Genomic DNA, 25,266 nt, shown 5'->3' with positions numbered 1-25,266 from the left:
TCCAAACCCAGCCTCTCATATCACATGCCAGGTCTAACTTGGTTGAAAAATGGGGCTGACAAGGCCCGTATCCCGCAGAGAGGCCATGAGAGGGGACCCAGAAGCCCCATGGCCTCAGCCAGTTAGCCCAGAATGGCCAGTGAAAGTGGCCACAGTGGCAAGCGGCCCCCAGGACAGGACCCACACAGCACACAGCTCATCTGCACAAACGTACCAAGGAAGGCAGGTCACCTGTGTGGTTCTGCGAGTAAAGAGTGACAAAAACCTACTTGAAATGGCACTTCTAGTTTACTGCTTCCAGATTCTAAAGCTACACAAAAATTACGATTTGTCACCTATGAACACCAAGCTATTCCTACAGGGAACCACATTTCAGATTCTCAACATAATGTCCCTTTGCAACTTCAAACAACTAAAATAAAAGGAAATCTTGTCAGCTTTGCATCAAAATAATTTTTCCCCAGGGTTGATCAGAACTTATTTTAACCGTGGAAGACATAAGAATGCTGAGATTTGATTGTGCAAAACCAATTAGACAAATGGCTCTGGTTTTTAATGAGGTGTCTGGTAGTGATTTCCACTGACAGAGAAAGAGGAGACAGAAGTAAAGACAGAGAGAGGAGAGAGACAGACAGACGAAGACAGAGATAGAAAGTGTGCTTGCACAAGACGGAAGCACAGACACAAAAACAGAGAGAGAGAATGCATGAGAATGGGTACAGACCTGACAAATTTCACATAAACCAATTCTAACTGTACATGTAACATTTAAAATTATTTAAGTTGACATGTTTATTATTTGTATAATTAAAAATTGGTTTAAAAATTGCTTTTAAACCTACTGACAAATTACTCTCTTGCAGTCATCAGGTGCTAGGCCAAGCCCCCTCACTGAGCTTGATGTGGATTGTGGTGGGTAGTTACGTAGCAGAAAACGTAATGGAGACTCATAAAATGTGATGTTTGCTGGACCTTCCAACATATGAACGTGCGTGTGTGCCAATCTTGTTACCTAAGGTCAGGTCCTTTCTCTTGTGACGTGCGCGGCCTGGCATCCCCATCAGGTTACCTCCATGAAGCAGAGCCATCCATCCATGGGCACTGTAGCCAGAGGACAGCTGCGCACAGGCCTCGTGTCTGCACCCAGCAAAGTGCTGAGTGACAGCGTGCGCTGGGTTGTGGCACAGAGGCAGGAGTGCATGTGTGCACGTGTGTGTGAGCAATCATGTGTAGGCTCTCTCTGGAAAAAGGTACAATTAAGGGACAGGTAACATCAGTGGCCTCCAGAGAGGAATAGTAACTGACTTTTGCTGTTCACCATCTTGCACTTTTTGAATTTTATATGACGCGAATGTTACTTATTTTTAAAAAATTACAATAAATGGGTAAAAACACTTTATCCATAAAACATTCACTCTGGCAGAGAAGTGTAGCCGCTGCATGAAGCATGCAGAATCCTTCTGAGCTGGAAGGAAGGGGTCTGTTTGCAGACAGAATGACCACCCTAAACTGAACTCATCTGTTGAGCCCGTTCTGTCTACACAACGGGTCAAAGCTGGATCCTGACTTCTGACCACAGCAGGGCCTATTCTAGGTCCACACTGTCCCTCCAAAGTGCAACAACAACAAAAAATGTTTTAATTCCTGTCCTAGAAATTGTTCGACTAACAATTACATTTTAAAAGTGTGCAGTGCTTTTTCCTAAACAAAGCGTATGCTCTTTAATCAGTATTTTTGGTTTATCAGAAAATGAAACACGATAATGCAGCAATTTTATTCTCCAAAGCAAACTTGAGCAGATCGGAAGGAAGTAAACACTAAGCAAACCGTCTCCAAGTGACAGCCAGCCACTGCTTTTTAAATGGAACAGCCAACTCTGAAGGACGTTCAGCTACTTTAATGACACACGAAGGGTGTGCCACTAAACAAATTAAACTATTTCCGTCTTTCCACGTGAACAAGCAGAAACAGTGGCTTCAGCAGGCTGTTCAGCTCTCTGCACACTTTTCTCAGACAGACAGAACAGGCCACGGCCTCCGTCCTCAGCTCACAGCTGCATTTGGGGACACTGAGGGCAAAGGCAGGACACATTTCTGCTAGACTTGCAGACAACACTGGGTTCTGACTTCCGGTGCTCTGAGATGAAGCCAGGTACAAAGCGATCCCACTGCTCATCAGCAACCCCCCCAGGAACAGACAACAGGCCCAAAGGTTCCGCACTACAAGGGAGATAATCTTGGGGACGCACACTCCCGGAAACAAAGGTCGCAGCAGCATGACTGCTCCACCTGCAGCCAATGGCAGCCCCAGAACAAAGGTGTCTTGGCACAGACTCTCTCACGGGTGCAGCGGCCACACTGAGCCCAGGCAGCCATGTGGCTGAGACTAATATCCTCCACGCGGGTGAGTAGCCAACTGAGCCACTGTATCCCGCTGGCTCGCAGCATAGGAAGTCCCAGGTCTGCCTGCACGTTTGTCCCCACCTGTCCTGAGGGGCACAGGAGGTCCCAGGTCTGCCTGCACATTTGTCCCCACCTGTCCTGAGGGGCACAGGAGGTCCCGGGTCAGCCTGCACGTTTGTCCCCACCTGTCCTGAGGGGCACAGGAGGTCCCGGGTCTGCCTGCACGTTTGTCCCCACCTGTCCTGAAGGGCAAGACTTAAACCCCTCTGGTCTGCTCTCTGTAACACTGGGGACTCTCCCAACAACCTCCTTGAGAAGGCTTGCCCGCACCAATGGCCCACACCTACAGGGTGAGCCGGGGCAGGCATGGGGGAGAGCGGTACTCACAGGCCAGGGAGGTGGCGCTGGCCGGCAGCGCGGTGGGGAGGTGGTGCTGGTCAGCCTCAGGCTCCTCGGGCTCCAGAAGCCCGGCCTGTGCGTGGTAGGTCACCTGGACTTGCAGGGGCGCGTGTGGGCCCCTGGCCTTGTCGGGGCTGCCTGGCTCCCGCTGCTCCTGGGGCTGCAGCGCTGGCCGGATCCTTTCCCGCCGCCACTGGATCAGGGCCACGCGGTCACGGATGGATTTGGCCACAATCTTCACGTCGCTCTCATGAAAGAACCCCGACTCAATCTGTAAAGGGAGTCACCTGTCATTACTGGGACCTCCCTCGCCTGCATGTCCCACTGCTGAGCCCCTCCTGCCGCCTGCACTGGCACCTCTGGCTCCTGCAACCTCTGCTGAAGACCCCTCCTCAGGGGATATTCACCCTTGTCCTTCAGGGATGCCTTCGTCATCCCGTAAGGAAATCCCTCCAGCCATCGACTATAAATCCACTGGGAGAGTGACCATCCAAACCTGCACTGACCTAGCTCCTGGAACAACTCCTGGGACAATGATGACATGGCAGGTGCTCTTAACAATCGGCTGGGTTAAGGACAGGGGACCTAATCTTCCTCTCACCCTGGAGCAGCTCGTCAGCTGGGCCCTGGGGGCTTCCCAGAGCCTCACAGCCAGGCTGCCCAAGGGTAGGAAGGAGGTGCTGGCCCAGTCTGTGTTCTCAGGGACAACAAGGACAGGGATCACAGCCCTTGCTGTCCGTGGCCTTCTCTTAGAAGTCAGGGAGACCGGGAAAGAAGCACATTCTGTAACTTGAGACTGAAAAGGTATGAACAGTGTCTGGCAAAATTCTGAACCTGATTTACCCAACAGAGCATTTGGGAGCATGAGTAAAGGAGCCGACTCCCCAGGAAACGTCACGGCTCTCTCCAAGGATGTTCATGGCCAAGCCCCGAGACAGCAGAAGGAAGCCAGGCTGCTCGCTGTCACCATGGCATCCCCACATGCAAAGTGAGAAACCAGAGAAGGAATCTTGTGGTGCTGGTCAGGCACTGTGTGAACTCGCAACTTTCAATGCACAACGGACAAACACAGGCAGATGTTGACAGACGCGTGCGCATACGGCGTAGCGTGTGCACAATACACAGATGTGCTTCTGAACCGATCACTGAGGGCAACCACGACCAAACGCACACGCAGAACCGGGACACGCCGCTAACAGCACAGGCTCCCACGCAAGAGCAGGTTTAGGTCCGCAGGGAGAGGACAAAGGGGCCTGGACGTCAGCTTGTGCCACAGTGTGAGGATGTGCTTGGAGAATGGCAGCCACGGAGGGAGAAAGCCAGCACCCAGGGCCACCCACTGGCCAAACTAACATTCTGAGCATCAAAATACACAGTGACACCATGATGGTTTGAAAAACATATCCACAAATGCACACAAGAGGAACACAAGTGATCTGTGGTGGCACTGCCAGTATGAGGTTCTACAAAGGGGGACACGTCTTCGCACTGTCTGCTTCTCCGTCTCTCCCTCCCCTCTCTGTCTCTCTTGCTGTCTTCACCTCGGTATCTGACTCAGTCTCTGCCTCTACCACTCTCTTGCTGTCTCTCCCTCCTGTGGATCACTTGCATCATGAGTGCCCCTGTGGAACAACCCACCTGGCTGGAAACTAAATCTCCCACCAGCAGCCAGGTGAGTAAGTGTGGATGCCGACCATCAGCCCCAGTCAGCCCTGGCCGCACCTCATGCAGGGCCCTGAGTCCAAAGTGCCTGCTAAGCCACTACTGCCAATTCCTGACCTCGGAGACCAGGGGAGGTCACATGAACAGTGCTGGTTTGGGTCATTTGCTGCACAGTGACAGGTAAATCACCACTGGCACCTGTAACCTACCATGAGTGCAGAGATAGAAATAAGTGGAAAATTTGGTGAAACTGGGACATTTGCATAGTTCCAAGGTACCTCCCCACAAAACAGCTCCTAATTATGACTGCGGCAGGCACCCAGCAACCACGCGATCACAGAAAGCACCCTTGGAGAGTCGGTGTGCGCCCAGCACTCCTGCAAACGCACTGATGGATCGAGAGGGAGCTGAGCAAGGTGGCAGGACTACTGAAGCGGACGTGCCCCTTACTTGTGCTCTGTGCTCTTGTGAAGGCTCCACTGGGCAACTGGGGGCCCTGAGTGGGGCTGGGGTGCCCCCCAGTTCTGACTGCCTGGGCGGCTGTATAGGAAAGTCCTTATCTGTGAGAAGCAGACACCTCATATTCGAGTTCACGGGGCATTAGGCTGCAATGTCAACTCAAAACAGTTCTTTGTCACACATTTGCAACTTTTCTGTAAGTTTGCAATTAGTTCAAAAACTCGTTTCAGAAAACAACTCTGACAGAATGAACCCTGCTGACACCGAGGCCCCAACAGGCTCAGCCCAGGAGGGCGGAGGTGTGAGCAAGGCCACCCATGTCGCCAGGGTGAGTGAGGGGCTGAGCCTGGGGTCAGCCCTGCCTGCCGCCCAGCGGGGCCCACGCAGCCACCTGACTGAGGCCACTCACACATGCTCCTGCCTGCCGCTTCTATTTTTTGCCCATGACCCATTTTTCCTTCTGTCTCCATCTTCACAGACTCCCCCCATGCCCCCAGCAATCCTCTCCAAGGTGTTTCTTCTATTTTTTCCCAAACAGGGAAGGATTTGGCCAAATTCTAGGCCACACTGGGATGTCCCGTTATCTGGAGACTGTGAGGACAGGGGAAGGGCTGGCACCTCGGACTCAAGAACCCCAGGGGCTGGGCCCCAGTCCTTCTTCCCTCCCCTGACGGCCCACACCGAGGGGACACCTCCAGATCAGAGGCAGCCCAGGCCCCAGAGAACCCACCCTTCCCTCAGCCCCCGGGCCCCATGTCCTGATCCCCGCATACACACGCTCCCTACAACCCCCAAGTCCTGCAGGGGGTGACTTCAGATGTGGATTTAGAGGCAGAAGAGAAGCTGCGCATCTGCCTCCCTCCCACCCTCAGGCGGCCTCATGAAGTTCTGCAACATCTTCCACACCCAACACTCACTGTCAGCTACTACGTGAGAACAAGGCAGCCCAGACACCGTACCAGGTCCCCAGACCCATGGTATGGTGACACCCTGTGCTCCCATTGAGTTTGTTTATGAAGTGGCCTTCCGTTTATGACAACTGACACTGGTGTTTCATTCATGGTTGTCTCTGTTACTTTAAGTTTTGAAGAAGTATGTGTGCTGACTTACCGCGGTGGGTAAGCGACCACCCTGCAGAGCAGCCGGGGGGCCTCCTCAGGGTCCCGGGTCCCGGCCCAGGGGTGGCCCAGAAGGGGCCCGGGGACTGTGCTCCCAGGATCCAGGGAGGGCCTGGACCCTGGTGTCCGCTGGACCCCGCACCACCACAGGGCCCAGCCAGGAGCCAGGAGCAGTGGCCAGTGCGATGAAGACCCCTCTGGGGGACCGCAGCCACTTTCAGGTCAGCGCAGCTGGCTCCGAGGCGCTGGATTTCTGTTTCCTCAGCAGAGTGGTAGGGACGTGTTGTTTCATTTTTATTCTTTACCTGAACATGGTCATGTGCTTCCTGCACGGGCACTGCACTGCACAGAGGATGGGGGTGGGGGGCACGGGGCTGCCCACCACTGCAGCCAAGTGCCAGGACTGGTGAGGACGTGCCTGGGGGAAGGCGGCTGTGCGGCAGGAGGGGCTGGGCATCTAGACTGAGATCAGTCCTCTGGCGGGGGGTGGGGGGGACGGGACCCAGGAAAGCGACTGAATCCGAGACCCTGAGCCAGAGGTGGCTGAGGCACAGATGGCGCTGAGTAGCACCACCACATGGAACCCTTCTGTGCCAAAGCCCCTGTTGTCCTCCTGGGACTACATACTTGACCCTGCTTGGCTCCCATTGAAGCCTGAATCCCTTCTGGGGCAGGAAGGCTCCCCAGTGCCCTCACAGCTGCAGAGCAGGTGACGCTCACAGGCGACGGAAGCACTACTTGTGCTTCCGGAGCTGCTGCAGCGGCACTACCTCAGCATCCCAGAGGGGCACCCCCCCCAGGCGGCCCCAAGGGCTGTCCCCGTCCACTGCCACCTGGTCAGCATGCTCTGCTGGCCAGGCCCCCCAGCCCCAAAGGCCCCCCCCAGGACATTCTGCACATGACCTGCTGTCTGGAACCTTGACTCACAGGCTATTGGCCTGCACGCCCCGTCGCTCATTACTTACACTAGTGCTTTAAATTTCAGCAGGAAGCGGAAAGAGACAGTGATGTCACAGCACAAGGAGAAGGGGCGATGCTACGTTCACAAGACTACCATGCTGGTAATTATCTTAACACAACTCCCAGTAAATACACAGCAATTCGACAGCGCACCAGGCAAGGTCCGTGGGAGAGCCTCCCAGACACAGGGAGCTAGCGACCCATTAAACCCGCTTACAGCATATGTGTCTGTTTCTGGGCCCCAGGATGTTGCTGGCAGCTGGGAAGGTGTGGGGTGGTCCTGACCTGGGCTCTGGGCCATCCACAGGAACACCACACCCAGCTGCACGTGCCCGGTGCAGCGGGGGCACAGGCCACTGGGCATGGTGGCCATGCACTCCTGCTCCATCCCTCATGGACCTGCTACACCACCCACACGTAGCCCCCCCGGACGCCTCACACGCCATGTGCCTGGGCCCCTCCATGAGGCTCCCACACCAACATGGTATAGCCAGCCTCCGCTTCGAGCTCTGAGCAGGGCCTGGAGAACCGCAGGTGGATGTGCTGCCCACAGAGCCTGCACAGGCGGCCTCCCACCGCCGCTCCCACCCACCCTCTACACCACAGTCCACTTCCCACTCTTAAGTTCAGGGAGTCCAGTTGTGGAGAATGGCGGCCGTACCCTTGTGACTTACGCACACTTTTGATAGATGTGCTATATTCAGTAAAGCGTTCATTTAGAAGGAGAGGGAAAGGGGCGTGCACTTCGTATGGTTACAACAGCACAGCAAGTGCTGGTTTCCCTGCAATGAGCAAGTTGGTTTTTACTTCTGCTCAGTTTCCAGTGAAAATCAGTGTCTCATCACTTTCTCACATGCCCCCTTCTCCCTCTGCCACACTGAACACCCCCACACTCCTGCTCCACTGGGCCTTCTGGGCCACAAGGCCCCTTAAAACCAAAATGAAACAGATGCAAACTCAAAGGCCCACATTTACACAAAGGCAGCAAGGAGCAGGCTGAAAGGGCCTTTCCTGCCACACCAGGCCCTGGGCCCCTCTCTGCACTGTTCGTTCCTGAGTGGGTGTCCAGCGTCCAGGCGGCGCGGGGACCCCCATATGTGCTGTCCTTCACAGACGTACCCGATGAACGGTCCTCCTCCAGTCCGCCCTCTGGCTGGGACCGTGCACCCTTTCTGACTTTGTTCTAATCTTTGGAAACTACAGGCTTTCAAGGCACGTGTCACGATTTGCCACAGCCCACCCACCACCCACAGCAAGCGAGCATCACATTACCATCTCCTGAGCCACGTCGTCGGGCGTTTCCCTTTCCAGGTCGAAAGTGAACTCTATGGCCCCATTGTCCTTGGGTTTGCCCTTCAGTTTCTTGGGGTCCTCGACCCAGAGCCGTAGGGCAATGGTGGACTTCCTGCCGTGGTCTTCCTCGGCCAGCTCCACCCTCACGCCCGTGTCCTCCGCGAAGAAAGCGTGGCTGAGCAAGTCCTTGATCTCATACCTGGGGAGGGGGAGGCTGAGGGGCACACCTGCTGGGCAACCCTGAACGGGGTGCTGGGGCCATGAGCCACCCAGCTGCCTCTAGAAAGTTCTCTGACTACGTACTACCTGCCGGGCAGGCTTTGCCCTCCAGGGGGCACACAACAGTTTGCATGTGCATTCCCTAACTCCCAGGGGAGGAAAAAAATACTCCCGGCCACATATCACTGGGTAGTAGTTAAGACTTTTCTCTGATTATAAAAAGAAAACATGCCCACGGTGAGAGACTCAGGGAATCCAGAAAAGAATTTCAAGCCTGACTCTGCTGTATAGACATAGGCTTGCTGAGGGGCAGGTGAGCTCAGCCGTCACAAAGATACCTGGCTCCAGGTAAGACTGAACTGGACCCATTTTCAGGGGAATTTTGGGAAACTCCTGAGGACAGGGAAGGTGTGGCTACTGGGTGTTGCCATGGTAACCACCTAGGCCAAACACTAGTTTAGCTCCCTAGTTTAGCTCCCTCCCGTCCCCAGCACGAAGGGATCCATGCATTATCCCAGGCCTGGCTTCCTCCCAAGGTCAAATCTGTGGTCACCGTAGGCTAGTGGCCCAACCCCTGTGGTCAGCTACCTCAAAATGAAAGGGGGGACACCCAGATGAAGTGACCCTCAGCAAGGTTGACAAACGCTACAGGGTCCCAGGAGAGGGGCTGAGGTCATGGCCGCTAGGGAGGATCAGAGGTTGGTTGAGATCCCCTGAGGGTGGAGAGGGGATGAAGGGGGGTGGGGGGGCAAGGTCATGGCCCCTGGGCTCTCTGTAGGTCCTGGACTGCAAGGTGGTTTTGCAGGGTTTACTCTGCGGATTCTTTGGCTCTGTGTGGTTTTTCTTGTACTTTTCTAACATGGGTTATATCTCACAATATAACCCATATAACCACAATATAACCCAAAAATATAACATGGGTTTTATTTTTCCTTAAAGAATAAAACCCGCAGGGGGCAGAAAAGAAGGCCCAGGGATCAGGACAGGGCCCCTGCCTTCGAGATGATGGCTGTGGGAAAGGACAGTGATCACCTCTGGGGCCAGTGCCCAGGGTGGTCACATGCTGGGTATGCACAGGCCAGGAGGGCACATGAGGGGGAGAGGAAAAAGTGAGGGGAGAGGGGGAAGAGGAAAGGAGAGAGTGGGGGATGGGCAAGAGAGGAAAGACAGGGGTAGAAAGAAGAGAGGAAGTGGGGGGGAAAGAGGGAGGAGGGAGCAACGCTCAGAACAGACAACCAGTTTCCTGGCTGACCAGCTGAGGAGGTGGGGGATGGTTTTGGTGGCATCTCTTACTTGAACATGATAACCTGCAGGGGGTTTGGGATGGGTCAGACATAGATGCATGAACATGCAGCCTGGAGTTGAGAGGGGAGGGCAGGAAGAGACAAATCAAGGAGCCCAGGCACAGGCATGTCCTACAGGCCGGGGGATAGATGGGCCCACCAGGGACAACACAGACAAAAGGCAATAAGGGGCAGAGCGAGGCCCCAGGAGCCCGCCTGCTCCAGGCTGGGTGGGCAAGAAGCAGCCAGCAAAAGAGAGAAGGGGCTCCAGGACGGTCCCCAAAATCTGGAAGTGTGTTCCAGGGGCTGCCCACGGACTGCCCGGAGGGCTTGCTGGCACCCAGGACGCCCATGGCCTAAAGCAGCCATCTCCCAAAGCTCTTTGCAGGCCAGCTGGAAAGAATTCAGCAGGAGAAACAGCCTAGATGCAGTGCTGCCGGGAACTCACCTCTCTTCCTTATTTTTGCAGATACATTCCCCAATAATCTCCTTGATTTCTGGATCGTGTACTTTCTCAAAGCTGGCCGGCTTGATGCCCTGAAGATGAGATAAGCAGAGTCATCTGACACAAAAGTGACCTCTCCAAGGGGTGTTTCCTGCCCACCTCACACTAACCCCTGTAGAAGAACAGGGAGGAAGTGCAGAGATTTGGAGGACAGGTGGGCTGTAGTAGTGAGGTCTGGGGAAGAGCGACTCAGGGACACATGCTCACTCTGCTGACGGAGGAGCTGGGGTGGGGCAGAGTGGACCGTCTGAGGCCACAGCCAGCCGGCCAGGGCTTCCAGTGCCACCCAGAGGGTCTCAGAGGCTGGAGGAGGAACTGCCCCCCACATAAGGCCAGCCTTTCTCACCACACCCTGCTCAAGGGTGCTGAGGGTACTATCTGTGGTCACTGCTGCTGGCCAAGGGCCACCAGAGCCTCTGGCCCCACTGTGGCCACAGCGGGATTGACTTTCAAGGCCTGGTAGCTCGAAGGTTTTGCAAACGATCTGCCATGCAGTTCCACCATGCAGTTCCGCAGCTAGTGGCCAGGCCAGCTGACTTTCAGGCTGGGGGTGTCAGCGTGTGGCCCAGCATCCACACTGACCAGAGACCTAGCAGGTGCCAGCAGGGGGCGGCCACTGCTCATCCCTGTGGTCATGGCAGGAGGGGAGCAGAACTGGCAGACAGAGGGATTCCAGGAGAAGCAAGGGTCAGACCACAGAGTTCACTTGTAATCTGCTGGAAGAGGGGGTTGCCTGAGGGGCACCTGGTTTTTAAACACTTTAAACACACTGAGGGTTCAACTATCCACATTCTTCCTCCTTCAACAAGACTCTGCCTTCGAAGGCCTATCCTGATATCTTTTTTAATGTACAGAACGAGAACCATGTATTTCCCCATATTGAGGGAGGTAGGAAGGGGGAGGCCCGTCCATGGACAGACCAGGGAACACAGGACCACCCCCGCAACTCCCACAAACCCAGGTGTGGCCCCACTGTACCCACCAAACTCCTAATCCCCAGGACCTGTGCCCATAACCACTGGGGTAGTGTTATATCCGATGTGCAAGAAAGTCTGCAGGAGACAGAACCCTGGGCTTTAGAAGCGGCCGAGGGTTTCCCCTTGGAGATGAGTGAGACCCCTATGCGTTTCCACTGAAGCCACCAGAGAAAGAGGTTTAATTATGCCAGGAGGAAGGGCCAAGTGCCTGTGGGGCCAGGTGGTCTGAGAAACTATAAACACAGGTAAGTGTACACACACTGTCATTTAAATCTCTGAAAGACTGAGGCCCCCGAAGCCAGTGAAGAGCATAACAGAAAATCAAGGCACTGTTCTGAAGGGGCTCACACATCTGGGCTCAGAAACAGTCAGGACAGCAGAAAGCCAGACCCTAGGTCACAGGCTGGACCAGCGAGCATGTGGGTGCACAGTGAGTGAGGGGCCAGCAGAAGCACAAAGGTCACTGAACACAGGACACATGAGGACCAGGTCACACTCCTGTTCTGGTTTCCTCGGGGAGGCCGGGGGGCTGAGCATGGGCAACACAGGAGCCTTGGGAGCCCGACCATGTCGTGTTTCCTGGGGCCTAGAAAGGGCAGTAGGGCTGCTAGGAGAACCAGGGTGGCTGAGGAGCACACCCGGAGGGCTCGGTCCACGTCACCCCAGACCAGCAGATGGACAGCACGAGGGTCTCCAGGCTGCCCTCCCGTATCCCGGCACTGGCACGTCCCTCAGGTCTCCCAACCCCCTGGAGGACACTGTCCACAGCTCTCTCCTGCCAGCATCACTGGGCGTTGCACACCTCTCTGTGGGTCTCTGACCCACACCCACAAGTGCCACCAGCCAAGGACCCTGCACTCCTACCTCACAGCCTCAGCGGCACGCAGGAGGGGCTCAGAGGGCACAAGTGACCGCTAACTCAGAACTAAGGACCGAAGCAGAGAGACAAGCTGTGACCCTGAGGGAGGGCTCAGGGAAGAGAGCGGGACGAGGGCAGTGCCCTGGGAGGCTACAGCCAGGCTCCTCATGCAGAAGTAATGAGGGTCTATAGTGACATAGCCCCTACATGGAGGCCGTGGGGCCAGGCTGCAGGCACAGACAGGTGGCAACGGACTGAGGCCCAGGAAAGCCACAGTCCTGCTGCCCTGCCTGGGATGCTCCGTCTGTGTTCCCCCCCCCAAGCAGGAAAGCCACACAGGGAGGGTAGGATGACCTGTCCGATCAAATCTGGGGACATACTGGAAAGCGGAAAAGCCAGCAGACCCCTGAGTGGCCCAGATGAGGGGTTCTTAGGACAGGGGCCTGGGCACCTGGTGGGGCCCCTAGTCTTGCTGCACTGGGAGGCCCGGACGACAACCTCCGGCACAGCCCTAACACCCACATTATTACTGTTGTGTGGCTTCCACCCCCATTTCTCCATCTGTGAAATGGCCTCATCCCCATCCTCACACAGCCGCTGTGAGGATGTCACAAAGGCACACGGAATCCCGCGGGGACGCGCAGCGAGCGCAGCGGCCGGCACTCACGCAGGTGACCTTCCGGTAGATCTGGGCCGCGTTCTGGCACTCCGAGTAGGGGTACTCTGAGGTGGCCATCTCCAGCATGCACATCCCGAACGCGTACACATCCACGGACTCGTCGTAGTGCTCCTCATACATCTCGGGGGCCATGAACTCAGGGGTGCCTGTGCCCGGGAGCAAGACGCAGGGCCAGCGGTCAGCGGCCGGGGAGCCCCCAGCACCCCTCATAGCCCCCGGCCTCCTCCCCCACCCACAGGCCACGTCATCAGTCCTGAAATCCTGATTCAAACAGGAGTTTCCCGCAGACAAGTTTCAGACAATTCCACCTGGACCCTCCTCCTGATTCTGGGCTGGATCGGCCCACAGAGCTGGGACTGTTCTTTCCCAGGGGAGGGTCTGTGCCTGAAAGGCTGAAGGTGGCTTTCACCGAGGCAGAGCCCCAGCCAGCACACGCTCCCCGCCCAGGCCGGAGCACCCAGAACAGATGAGAATCTGTGGTCACCACAGGACTGCCTAAACTGCAAAAACCCAGAAAGGCCCCAAATCTCCCAGCCAGCCACAGCACACAGCAGAGCACGAGGCAGCACAGACGACGCTCAGGGGCATCGGGGGTGGGTGGCCGGGCAGGTGCACTTCCCCTGACAGCGACCTGGGCGGTATTAAGGTGGGCACTGCTCGTGCGTTCTAAGCACAAAAGGTTTTAAAATAACGCTCAGCCTGAATTTGTAAGGACATGGAGACCTACGATCGGCTGAGTAAAATAAACAAAATATAAGATGCATGTACACGCTGACCTCACCTATTCAAACCACAACACAGACCAAATGACTTGTCTGGCCGGTGGGCTTATGGCTGATTTTTCCTTTCATTACACTGGTCTGGGTTTTTTACTGTTTCTATAACAAACTTCTTGCTTTAAAAATCACGCAATCCTCCTATGAAGAGAGGACCACCTGAGCTTCTGTGGAGCTGAATACAAGGAACAGGGGCATCTGCTTCAGTGAGGCTGCTTTTAACTTCTCTGTTGACTTTGGAAGATTTTCACAATGTCCCAGTTTTTTACAACAGCAGATGAAAACTAGCATGAACTAACTACTGTGTTAAAAAGCAGATGGGGGTCATCGAAATGTTTACACAGCCATCTCTGGGATAGCTTCCCGGGCCACACCTGAAGCCGTGGCCCTGCAGCACGCTGGGGCTTTCTCAATGTCCTGAACCCCATAAACAGCTGCCCCGAAGCCCTTCCAAGCACTCTCTTTGCAAAGCTGGGACATGGACCCTGTGGACACAGGGCCCCCTGTGTGCCAGGACCCTGCCTGAGGACGGCATACAGACACTAGACGCTGTGGATGGCAGCTATGGGCTAAGGCCCCACCCAGAAAGGCTACAGGGTAATTTCTCAGGAGGACAAGAAATACAGAGGAAAAAATGGCCAGTAAACGGGCATCCACACCAAATCCCTCGGCCCCAGACCTACTGACCCCCCCGAAAGCGTGCTCGCTCCAGCCCAAACATCCCAGGGCTCCCTCCAGGTCTCAGGCCTCGGGGCCGCCTCCCCACCGCAGAGTGCCCGCCTGCCTGTCATCTGGGCTCCTTCCTGCAGCCCCACAGGCCGACCAGCCTCACCAGCTGACCACACAGCCAGGGACCCACAGGGGCCAATGCAGGGCCGCAGTCTGGCCGAGGTGGGGAGGGCTGCAAAGACGCAGGCTTACCTATCACGCTCTTGGCAAAGGACGCTCTCTTGAGGGTGGCCAGGCCCAGGTCACCAATCTTCACGGAGCCGGTGGGCCCGGTGATGAAGATGTTATCGCACTTGAGGTCCCGGTGGATGATGGGGGGCGTCCTGGTGTGCAGGAACAGCAGCCCCTTCAGGATCTGCCGGCACCAGCTGCGCAGCACCTTGGGCTTCATCACCTTGAACCGCTTCAGGTACCTGCAAAGGGGGGGGGGGGGCAGCTCACTGGCCACTCGTGTGGGGAGGGCTCCCCACTCAAACGGGGACGCATGTGAGAGAGGGGTGCAGGCCTCCCACCAGTCAGGACGCCCGGGCCACCCCGAGGCCCCCGCCAGCCAGGCAGGTGGTGTGCTCACGTCTTCAGCGTCCCCGAGGTCATGAGCTCAGTCACCAGCACGATGCAGCGCTTGCCCTTGGCGCTGGACTCCCAGAAATCGTAGAAGCGCACAATGTTGGGGTGCTGCAGGCCCTTCAGCATCTCGGCCTCCTCCTTGAACCGCTGCCGCTCCAGCTTGGTGAGCTTCCGGTCCTGCGGGGACACACAGCTGAGAGGGACACTGGAACAGCCTTCCCCAGCCAGGTGAGCTTGGGCAGGCGTAGACAGGCGGCTCCCTCAGCTGCTTCTGCTCAGGGAGCAGGACGGAGGGCAGGGCCAACCCGGGGGAGTCACACCCTGCACGGGGAGCTCATGAAAAAGGTCTCCAGAAGCCAGAGACACCGCGAAGCCCACTTCCGTGCTCACAGGCTTCCTCCTAAAGATGCCTGCGCCTTTGCTCCCCACACGTCCACCGACGGAGTGAGCTTACAGGAAAGAATTGACACGCAACTTTCAGGATGCGTTCACGACCATGAGGGTGAGAACCAGAAAGCCAAGGAGAGCTCCAAGCCGAGAGCAGTGAAGAAAGACCCAGGCCAGCCCGCAGCGGTACTGGGCATACAGCACACAGACCTCCCGGGCCCGGGGCAACCTGCGTCCAACACGCTCAGCACATCTCAACACCCTCTAGTACCGTGACCCGCAGGCTGCAGTGACCCCACCTGCATCTGCCACCACCCACACCCCCGCCTCGTCCACACCAGCTGCCTGGAGCCTGGCCCTTCTCTGCCTAAAACTTGCCCATAGATTCTCGCCACAGAGCGCTCAGAACAAAGCACGAACACTCGTCTCACAGACGAACCTCACTCCAAAGGCCCCAGGGTGGCCTTCTCCCCACACCTGAGCACACGGCCCCCAGTATCACCTCCATCCTGGTCCAATGACCCACAGAGCCCATGCAACACACGCCTGGCCCTCCCAGCAGGAGGAGCCCCCCCCCAAGAGAAACATAAACACAACTGAACACGGAAGAGGGGGCTTTGAACAGTTCAGGAAGACAGAGATGCAACTGGACAGATAAGGGGGAAATCAGAGCTGAAAGGAAACACAGGGCTTCGGGTCCTTCCAAAAGACCCTAAAGGACATCAAGGCAGACCCTAACCAATCCGGGGGGGGGGGGGGGCCGGGAGCATGACAAGGTCATCTGGTTAAGGAACTCTACCCGAAGTGGGGCTGTACCCATTTAGACATTCTCCCTCCCACCTACCCCACCCTCCAGCCTGTCCATGCACAAGTGGGTCCAGATAGCGAGCGTGATTACCCACAGAGCAAAGAAATGCCAGGAGGAACCCCTGGCATGGCTGATCCCAGAGAAACAACTCAGGGACAAAGGCAACTTCAAAACCATCTAGTTCATGTCCTCATAAGGATCCAAGAGGCTGACACACATAAATAAAACCAAGCTTTCATTTAAGAAGTAACAATCAAGAAAGAGCTCACACAAATTAAAGCTCAATGTTTAAAAAAAGATATTCTATAATCCAATGAAACAGTAAGTACAAAAAGTCAAAGTTTAATCTAGATAAAAACATGAAAACACATTCCACTTATCAAAAATGATGATTTACTTAAGAAGATAAAAGTCAAGCTACCCACCAACTGGGAGAAACTGTTCCCAGTACAGGTGTCCGACCTGGGACTCAGCTCCAGAATACAGACGAACTCCTGTAACTCAGTAATAAGAATAAAAGACAAACAGACACATCACAAAAGAACATGCAGAAATGGCCAAACAGCACACGAAAAGGTACTCAGCATCCTAAGTCACCAGGAAAATGCCATGACAACCGCAAGGTCCCACTTCACACCCAGCAGCAGGGTCAAACGAAAAGAAGGATCACTTCAGCCGCTGGGCACCAGGGAGGCTGTTGGAAGTGCAGGTGGCAGGTCCCCACCCAGCTCTAGGCCCAGCCACTCCCCACCCGCCGGGTACCCACCCAAGACAAAGAAACAGGCATCCACAGAAGATGAATACACGGAGTTTCAAGTGGATCCAATCACAACAGCCCCAAATTTCAGAAATGGCAAAACTAGCAAGTGGGGTTGAAACCAGAAGGGTACTTGACTCTGGGCGGGGGGTGGAGGGTGCAGAGCTGAGAATCTGGGGGCAAGGGAACCCGTGTACTGGAGGATGTGGTTACAGGTATGTACACCTGCTTGTTCACCTCAGGTGGGGTTCACTGTATGTCAGTTATTGCTCCACTTTTCAAATGTAAAAAAATAAAGTGAAAACTCCAAAAACCACATGTGAGAAATACAAGAGAAATAGCAAGAGACGTGGAAGAACCAGCTGGAAGTCCTAAGGACATGTACCAGGAGTTCTAAGAGGAAAGAAGAGATCAGGAAGGACAGGAGATAGCGGGATAGCATTTCCCTGAGCTGAGAGCACAACCCTTCAGAATAAAAGGCAGTGCCCCGTCAGGTCCAAGTGCAGGAAAACGATCCCCACCAGACTGGTTCCAACAAAAGAAATTCGGACGCCTGAGGCCTCTCCCGCCGCAGAGCTGGGGGAGGCGGGAAGGGCTGGGGGGTCTCCTCTGTCCCCCCTCCCTGCGCAGTGCCACTGCCAGCGGCCTCATCACAGTACTCACTCTGACCTGGAACTCGACACCCAGCCAAAGGGACGTCACACCTGAGGCCCCAGGGCTGCTTCAGACACTGGAGAACTCAGAGGCAACTCCACGCACGCGGGGTGAAATGGTCACTGAAGGGTTTCTGAAGGGTTTCTGAACGACACAGCAGAGGGAATGCAGCCAGCAGGGCCTGGGGCTGAATCGGCCGCAGACACTACACAGAGGGAGCCAGGACGTGAGGCGTCCCCTACACACTCCCCACCAGCCAGCTGGCTTTGGGCGATGACATTCCAGTTCCAATTCCCTTCTGCTGGTCTGGGCGCTGATTTTACAGGAAACTCAGAGAATTGCTTATAATATAAATTGTTTTTGCCAATATTTCAGCATCAACCAACAGCCAAGTCAAAGGCTTCATTGTAGTTTCAGAGCTAAAGGTTTGTGTTAAAAATAACGTAACTAGCAACTACCGAGAGGGGGTGGAAAGGGCCCTGTGTATGCTACAGTCTGGTTCTATGACAGATACGGGGTAACGGTGACAAAGTCACAGGGATAACTCGGAAGTCAGATCTTTCCAACAGTGCCTCGCGAAGCTGGGGGAGGGGGAAACAGACCTCATTTTATGTTCTAAGCCACCAGGCTATTTTTAACTAGGTGACACACTGCTTGATCATTTCAAAGGTCAGCTGTGTGTTCTCAGAGCGCTGCCCAGAGCTCTCCAGCAGTGCTGCCTGGCTTCTCCTCGCAGAGCTGGCCCGAGTCCTCATCACTGTTTGTTGATCGCTATTCAGCCCCGTGAGATCAGCAACTCCACGGAGGCAGAGCTACCCAAGTGACCGGACTGGCCATTGTCACTGCTTGTGGGATGAATTCATGACCTGATGTGCTTGGATGGCTGGAGGTCACAAACCAGGGCAGGAGGGCAGTTCCTGACCCCACGGGACCCTCACAAACTCCCGTCAGGTTGTCCTGAGGTGCAGCACTGAGAGGGTGGGCTCCAGCGACCCCCATGGGGCTGACGGCTCACCCACCCTGACAGCCCCCTGCCACCACGCCCCAGGGCTGCCTGAATTAGTGGTTGCTGCTCCCCCACAGACAGTGACAGCCAACCAGATGACAAAGGAGAAGGCATTCTGTAGAATGCTGGCTCTTGTCTCCCAGCCAGTAGCAAAAGTCACCCTCAGAGCAGGAATAGCGAAATGGGGTGGGGTGCTTGGGTCACAACGCCAAAGTGGTCAGAGGGGGCCGCCCTGGATCTGAAAGCCTCTCCTGTGCGACCCAGGAGTCACCTGCTCGGCCTGGAAACCATTCAGACTACCAGCGAGGGCTGACGTGCTCAGACCCGGGAGGCCACCCTCCTGCTCGCAGGCTGCTTCTCCGGCCACTTCCTCTCAGCCAGGCAACCCCAAGCCCAGCCCGGGGAAGCTGGGTCCCACACGCAGGGCACAGAGGGATAATAAGCACTGGACGAGACTGCCCAGAATCAGCACAGCACCCTTGGTGACAACATGGCCTGGGACCTCTCTCCAGTCCCATCCGCTAGGTCATAAATCAAAACCAAAAAAAATTTTCACGAGTCTGTTGAGACCTGTCCTTGTACAGGGAACCCAACCCAAGAGGGGACTTGGGTACAAAGTCAGTTCAGAACAGGCAGCTTCGGGGACAGTCGACCCAGGACCAGGTCCCCAGGGATGGGCTGACCCAGTGGAGAGGGTGCTGCTGTGTGTTGCTCCTCCTGGTGGGTGCCCACAGGCCCGGCTCAGTCACCAAAACGGTCACGGAGGCTCTAGGTTGCACGTAAGGGCTGGACAACCTCAGGGGGAGCAGGCAACAGCCAAGAAAATGGGTAAACATGCAATTACACTGCACCTAAAGACAGAGGAAGGGACAGGTGGGCGACACCAGCGGACACCCCTGGGCCAGAAGAAAAGCCCCAATGGCCTGAGGAGAAGGGCACCCTCACCTCCCAGGGCACCGGCAGGGCGCTGCCCCGAAAAGTAGGATCCTGTGTGTAGGTGTGAGGGCCCAGGGGAGCGGGCCGAGTGTGGCTTCAGTCCAGGGACAACAACAGGTGCTGCTTTCCCACTGGGGCCACCAAGGGAGAGACCCGGACAGCGTGATGTCTCACGCTTTGGGCTGTGACCCACTCCCTCTAGTATTTGCTGCAGGTATAAAAATAAGTTTACTTGTTTTAAACCCAAGTGCTCTTTCACCTCATCTAAGTAATAAAATAAGTGAAATCTCAGGTGAGTGGTGAATGCTTTCGCTAATTGTTGTTTAAAATAAAGGCATGTTATTAAAACAAACAGTCCCTTCAGCAGGTGGCTGCTGCTACATTAGACGCGCCCCCCCCCACGCCCACCCCAGGCTGAGAAGGCACGAAAACGGAAGGCCCCACTGGGCAGGGGCTGAGGGCACAATCTCAGTGCACAGGCCACTCAGGGAGGCTAGGGCTCCAGCGACCGATCCCATCATCACTGTCACAGCCGCCAACACAGTGTGACTCCCTGAGGAGGGCGGCTAAACACTTTTATTAAACAATACTATCTTGTTAAGTAACGAGGTGGACAAAGGGCTGAAAACAGTGGCTTTCAGGGTCCTTTGCTCTTTAAAAGGCCTTCCTGGGACTCCTGCTCTTCCGTCAAAGGCAGAGCCACCAGCAGCCCACCCGGAGGGCCAGCCCTGCCTGCCACCTGCAGGAGACTGTAAACTGGGCGCCCTCGCCACTCGGGAGCTGGATCTCTGTCACGTAGGTGTAAAGGGCATCATGTTCAGCATGTCGCTAACACTGCCATTATTTTAATGTTCTCTGAAACGGTTCCCACGGAATTGGACAGTCTCTCCGGCCATTTTACAAACACGTGAATAAAACCCCAGTCTGGACCCATACCTCCACTCCCACAGACCTAATGCAGCAGTTTCCCTGAACTCTGTTACTGACCACCTGACCGCACTTCTCTGCCCGAAGAAGGTGCTTATTGGAATTGCCGGGTTTTACTTCCTGTGGTCACACAGCTCTGAGGGTCCTCCGTTTTCCTGGATTGAGTTAGCATGACAAACCAGGAGTGTGCCACTGGCTAAACATGTAACACGTGTGACTGAACATGCATCTCTCCCTGTCGCTTCTGTCCCCAGTGAGCTTTAATTATCACCCGAAAGAGGCCGAGCCAGGACTTTCCCTTCACCTCGGCTCACAGCACACAGAAGGGGTGGGGAACCCGTTATGCCAGGTCTCCACACTCAACCCAAGTGTGTCTCCAACCCCAACTGACCCTTCAGGACCAGCTGGAAGCCCATGAGGGCCACCTCCAGTTCTACGGACACAGTGCAGTGTGTCACCCCATCCACAGTGGCCCCCATCCCCAGGCCTTCAGTGGGACCTGGGGTGGTGAGGGGTGATCCCTGCCCTCCTGTTAGGGAGCCCATCCCTGGCAGGAGCACAGAGGGTCAGTTTGGGGACAGGCCCTCTGTGCTGGGCACTCCTGGAATGAAGGCCTCTGCCCCATCCCCCGCCCGGGCCATGGGTGTGGGCAGGCTGCAGGACTCCACACACCGCAGGCCTGCCCACGAGCCTCATCACAGGTGCAAACAGGGCCATGGTGGGAAGTCAGTGGAAGCTGTTACCACACAGCAGGCCAGGCCCAGGAGGAGCCCCAGAGAAGGAAGAGGACCTGGGTGGGATGGGGAGGGGAGGGCAGGCCGCCACTGCTCTAGGAGCAGGCAGGATGGGGGTTGGGGCGCATTTGCCTGGTGACACGACCACAGGCCACCAGCATCCGCAGGGGCAGGAGCAAGCTGGGCAGTGCCCATCCCACGGGCTCTCCACCCCACAACACCTCCCGCGGGACTTCAGGCCTCACACAGGCCATGGAGAAACCTGAACCAGCCCCAAAGACAGTCCAGGGCAGGGACAGACAGCCATGGCCAAGACGCGCTCCCTCCTGACACAGCTTCTCTCAGGTGGGACAAGAGAAGCCACCGCGGTCAGGGCAGCAGACACCGCACAGATGGTGGCATCCAGGAGGGCTTTGCTTTTCTCAGGGGCACACCTGCTCTAACTCTGGGACCTGGGACCTGGGCCGGAGCGGCAGGTCATCACAGTGTGAAGGGCAAACAGAAGCCACAAGGGAACACCCACCAGCCACTCCCTCCTCAGGCTCCCAACAGGACACCCGGGACCCAACCAAAAGCGTCGGCACTTACCCAAGGTGACCTCAAAGGCCAGCACACAGAGGTTGGGCAGCCGCTACCCCTGCAGCTGACCACACCACATGTCTGGTTTCTAGGAAGGGCCAGCCCCACCCCAGGCCACTGCTCATGGGGACACCTAAAGATAGATGTGGACACACCATGGACATGGTCAGCCAAGATGAGCACCTCAACCAAGGACCACACCTATGGGAAGGTCTGGGGCAGCCCCAGGACCAGGACCTGTTGACAGGTCAGCCTTTTTGGGGTAGCGCCAGTCAGGAGCACCCCACTTTATCAAGCAGCTGCCCCTCCCACTGCACGGGGTCTAAAGGCCGGGACACCTCAGCGTAGCAGTGGGTGCAGGATCCTTGTGACAATCTGCTGAATTCTATGGACCCCCACCCTCGCACACCTCCCACCCCAGGGAATGCCCAGACCCGCAGCCCTGAGTACTCAGGAGCAGAGGTGGGGGACCTCCTGCTGCAGAAGCCCTATCTGGCCAAGACCTCTAGCCCTACCCCAGGAAGACATTGCCTAGACCTCACTCTTCTGCCCACAGGCCGTGAGCAGCCTGAGCAATCGCACCAACAGATCTGAGATGCCCTCCCAGGCCCGGCAGCAAGGACTTTGGCCACTGATGGCCTCAGGCTGCTGTGTGAGTGGCCCTGCTGCCAGTCCTGAACATGCATGATATCCCTCTGGGGCAGGCACTGCAGCACGGTGCGTGGTGGAGGGCACGAGGCATCAACAGACAAAGCAGCACGTGTGACCAGGGCCACAGAGGACCATGGAGGCCCAGGGCCCTGCAGCTCACATCTGCCCCAATCCTGTGAACTAATCCTTGTTCTTCTCCAAGGTGGCAGCAATAGCCTGGGGGCCACAGTCCAGACCCGACAGCAATCGCACAGGGCACATACACGTGGCGACCCAGCAGCTCAGGGTATGGCTCCCCTGGAGAGAAGAGCCTCCACATTCAGCACATTCTCCCCAAGAATTGTGTGGTCCAAGACAACAGTTATGAGCATCTGACATGCAATTTTTTACAACAAATTTTTTAAATTTTCATTAATAATCTTATATTAACTACACATTAAAAAAATAATATTTTGGATACATTGGATTAAACAAATTATATTATTAAAATCCCACCAATGCTCTTCATACTTTTAATGTGGCCTTTAAACTGAGTATCATACATGTGGCTCACATGACACTTCCACAGGACAGTGATGTCAGAGTGTCAGCACTGCACGCTACACAGACTAGATGCAGAGACGCTGGACAAAGCTTCCACAGCCCGACAGGGCCTGCTGAGGAGTGGAGGCCTGCGGAGCACCCAGGCGCTCACTCTATACCAGGACACAAGACCAAACGAGAGAAAATCAAGAGGAAAAAAACACACCACAGCAACAACACCCGCTGCCCCCCCCCCACCAAGAGGATCCAAATATTGTAGTTAGCAGACACAGACTTTAAAATTACTGTGATTAGTGCAGTCAACAAAACAGAGAGTAAAATGGATAATTTCACCAGAACTAAAATCTATGAAATAAGAATCAAATGAAAGCTAGAACTAAGAAATAAAATTGGGAACACAATATATGGGTTTAACAGTAGATTAGACATAGCTGAAAACAGTATCAGCAAACTGGGAGACATACCAGTAGAAAACATACAGAATGAAACATGGAGGAACAAATGGATGGAATATACAGGAAAGAGGGTAAAAAACTTATAGAACACAATGAAAAGGTCCATTCTATGTGTAAATGGGGTTTTGGAATAAAAGGGCATAAAGAATGGAACAAATGCAATGTTTGAAAAATAACGCCCCAAAGTTTTCTAAAACTTAAGCAAGATACCCAGACCTAGATTCAAGAAACGCTATAAACCCAAATCAAGTTAAATATAAAGAAAACCACACCAAGGTACATTACAGTAAAAGAAACAAACAAAAAAACCTCCTAAAAATTGAAGACTCAAAGAAAAATTTTAGAATCAATATCGTAAAAGGCAGGCAGAGGGTATGGGGATAAATGGAGTTTAATGTCCTAAGGCCTACTAGTTGATATCAGACTTTAGAAATCAAAGATACATGTGGTAACTCTAGTGGAACCACTAAAAAAGTATAAAAGAATGTATAACAAGCTCCCTAAGTGCGAACTCAAATTGTCCAAAGCCCAGAGCTCCAAGAATGGTTCGTCCTATTACAGGGCAGAAACATCTGAGACCACACCTCAATTGTTAAAATTACCACTATGTGGATACCCAAATATGTAATGAAATGGTGACCAAAAATTACCAATGCAGTGAAATGTGCACCCCCCGTTAACCCGTTCTGTCCTCCTCCATGCTGCCCTCTTCCGACGCCCAGCCCTACCGCACAGGTCTCCCGGGGCTGCCCATGCAGAAGCACAACCACCCTTGCTGCCTTGATCACCTATGGGAAGATGGCATCTTTGTCCTTCCCCAGTTTCAGAACAGAATCCCAAATGCAACAAAGAGCCAGTGCTCGGTGGGGCTCCCTTCCTACAGGTGGGCTTACTCCCCAGGTGATAGCAAAGCTACCTCCCCATGTCACTACTGAAACCCAGAGAAGCTGTATCTGCCATCCCCCAGGGGCTTCTCCGTCTCTGCCTGTGATGTCTCACCTGCAAAGGTGGGAATAACCCAAGGCCCAGGAGCCACTCTGAGGTCTGACCCCGCTGGGGCTGGGTGTCGCTCCACCCTGGAGGGTAAGGAATGCCCCCTCTCCCCCGACACACACACACCTCTCTCTCCCTCAGGCAAACATTTACTGATGGCCATGACCTACTGGACAGCCACTTGCCGAGCCCGTGAAGATGACCCTGAGACAAGACCTCAGCCCTATGAGCCAGGGAAGTGCAGGCTGCCTCACTTCCAGAAAGGAAGCTGAGGCTCGGAGAGGCTCAACACTTCCGCAAGAGGCAAGTCAGAACATGGCCCCAGGCCAGCCTGGCTCCCGCTGCCTCCAGATGTGTGGGGACCTGAGTGTCCCAAACCCTAGGGGACGGCAGGGGAGGCAGGAGTGTGGGGACCTGGCTAAAACAAGCGGGCCTCTGTCAGGAAGAGTGTTGGGGCAGGGCCAGCCCCTCTGGGACACTGCCTGCTGGCACACATGCCGTGACCACACCAAGCACAGCAATGGGATCAGCTCTAACCCCTAAAGCCAATGCTCCCTTATTCCACCTTCCAGAAGCTGACTTTGCTGAAACCCAGAGCCACCCCAGAAAACAGGTAAGGAAATCCCTCTGCTTTATAGTTCCCTGCAGGGTCTAGGGGTGCTCCACAACTGACAGATGAGTGAATGAAGGAGTAAATGAATGAATAATGAATGAAAGGTGAGTGAATAAATGAATGAGAAAAAAGTAGATAAACACACGAAGGCACCAATGAATGAAGGAATGAAGAGTGAGACGAATAACTGAATGATGAGTGAGTGGCTGAAGGCTGAACAAGTGTGCACAACAGCCAGAGAGGAACCAGCCGCATCACGGAGGCCCTAAAAGCCCCCCAAATCCCAGGGTACACAGTACACCATGTCATGTTCTACACGCCACACATCACTTCATG

General features: G+C 55.1%; 1 protein-coding gene across 11 annotated transcripts in view; it reads right to left on the bottom strand.

Annotated features, from left to right (window-relative positions):
• Nucleotides 1-25,266, bottom strand: part of WNK2 (WNK lysine deficient protein kinase 2) — a 110,343-nt gene that overhangs the window by 63,655 nt on the left and 21,422 nt on the right. For all 11 annotated transcript variants that reach the window (XM_074330181.1, XM_074330182.1, XM_074330187.1 and 8 more), the window contains exons 3-8: nt 14,892-15,064; nt 14,513-14,733; nt 12,804-12,961; nt 10,244-10,332; nt 8,273-8,492; nt 2,790-3,072 (exon numbers count right to left, since the gene is read on the bottom strand). In XM_074330181.1, coding sequence (XP_074186282.1) covers nt 2,790-3,072; nt 8,273-8,492; nt 10,244-10,332; nt 12,804-12,961; nt 14,513-14,733; nt 14,892-15,064 — 1,144 coding nt within the window. The remainder of the gene's footprint in view (nt 1-2,789; nt 3,073-8,272; nt 8,493-10,243; nt 10,333-12,803; nt 12,962-14,512; nt 14,734-14,891; nt 15,065-25,266) is intronic.

Source organism: Rhinolophus sinicus, linkage group LG04 (assembly GCF_036562045.2).
Source record: "Rhinolophus sinicus isolate RSC01 linkage group LG04, ASM3656204v1, whole genome shotgun sequence".
NCBI classification, from domain to species: Eukaryota; Metazoa; Chordata; class Mammalia; order Chiroptera; family Rhinolophidae; genus Rhinolophus; species Rhinolophus sinicus.
Note: the sequence above shows the minus strand (reverse complement) of the source record. Positions and strands in the feature narration are given on the sequence as shown.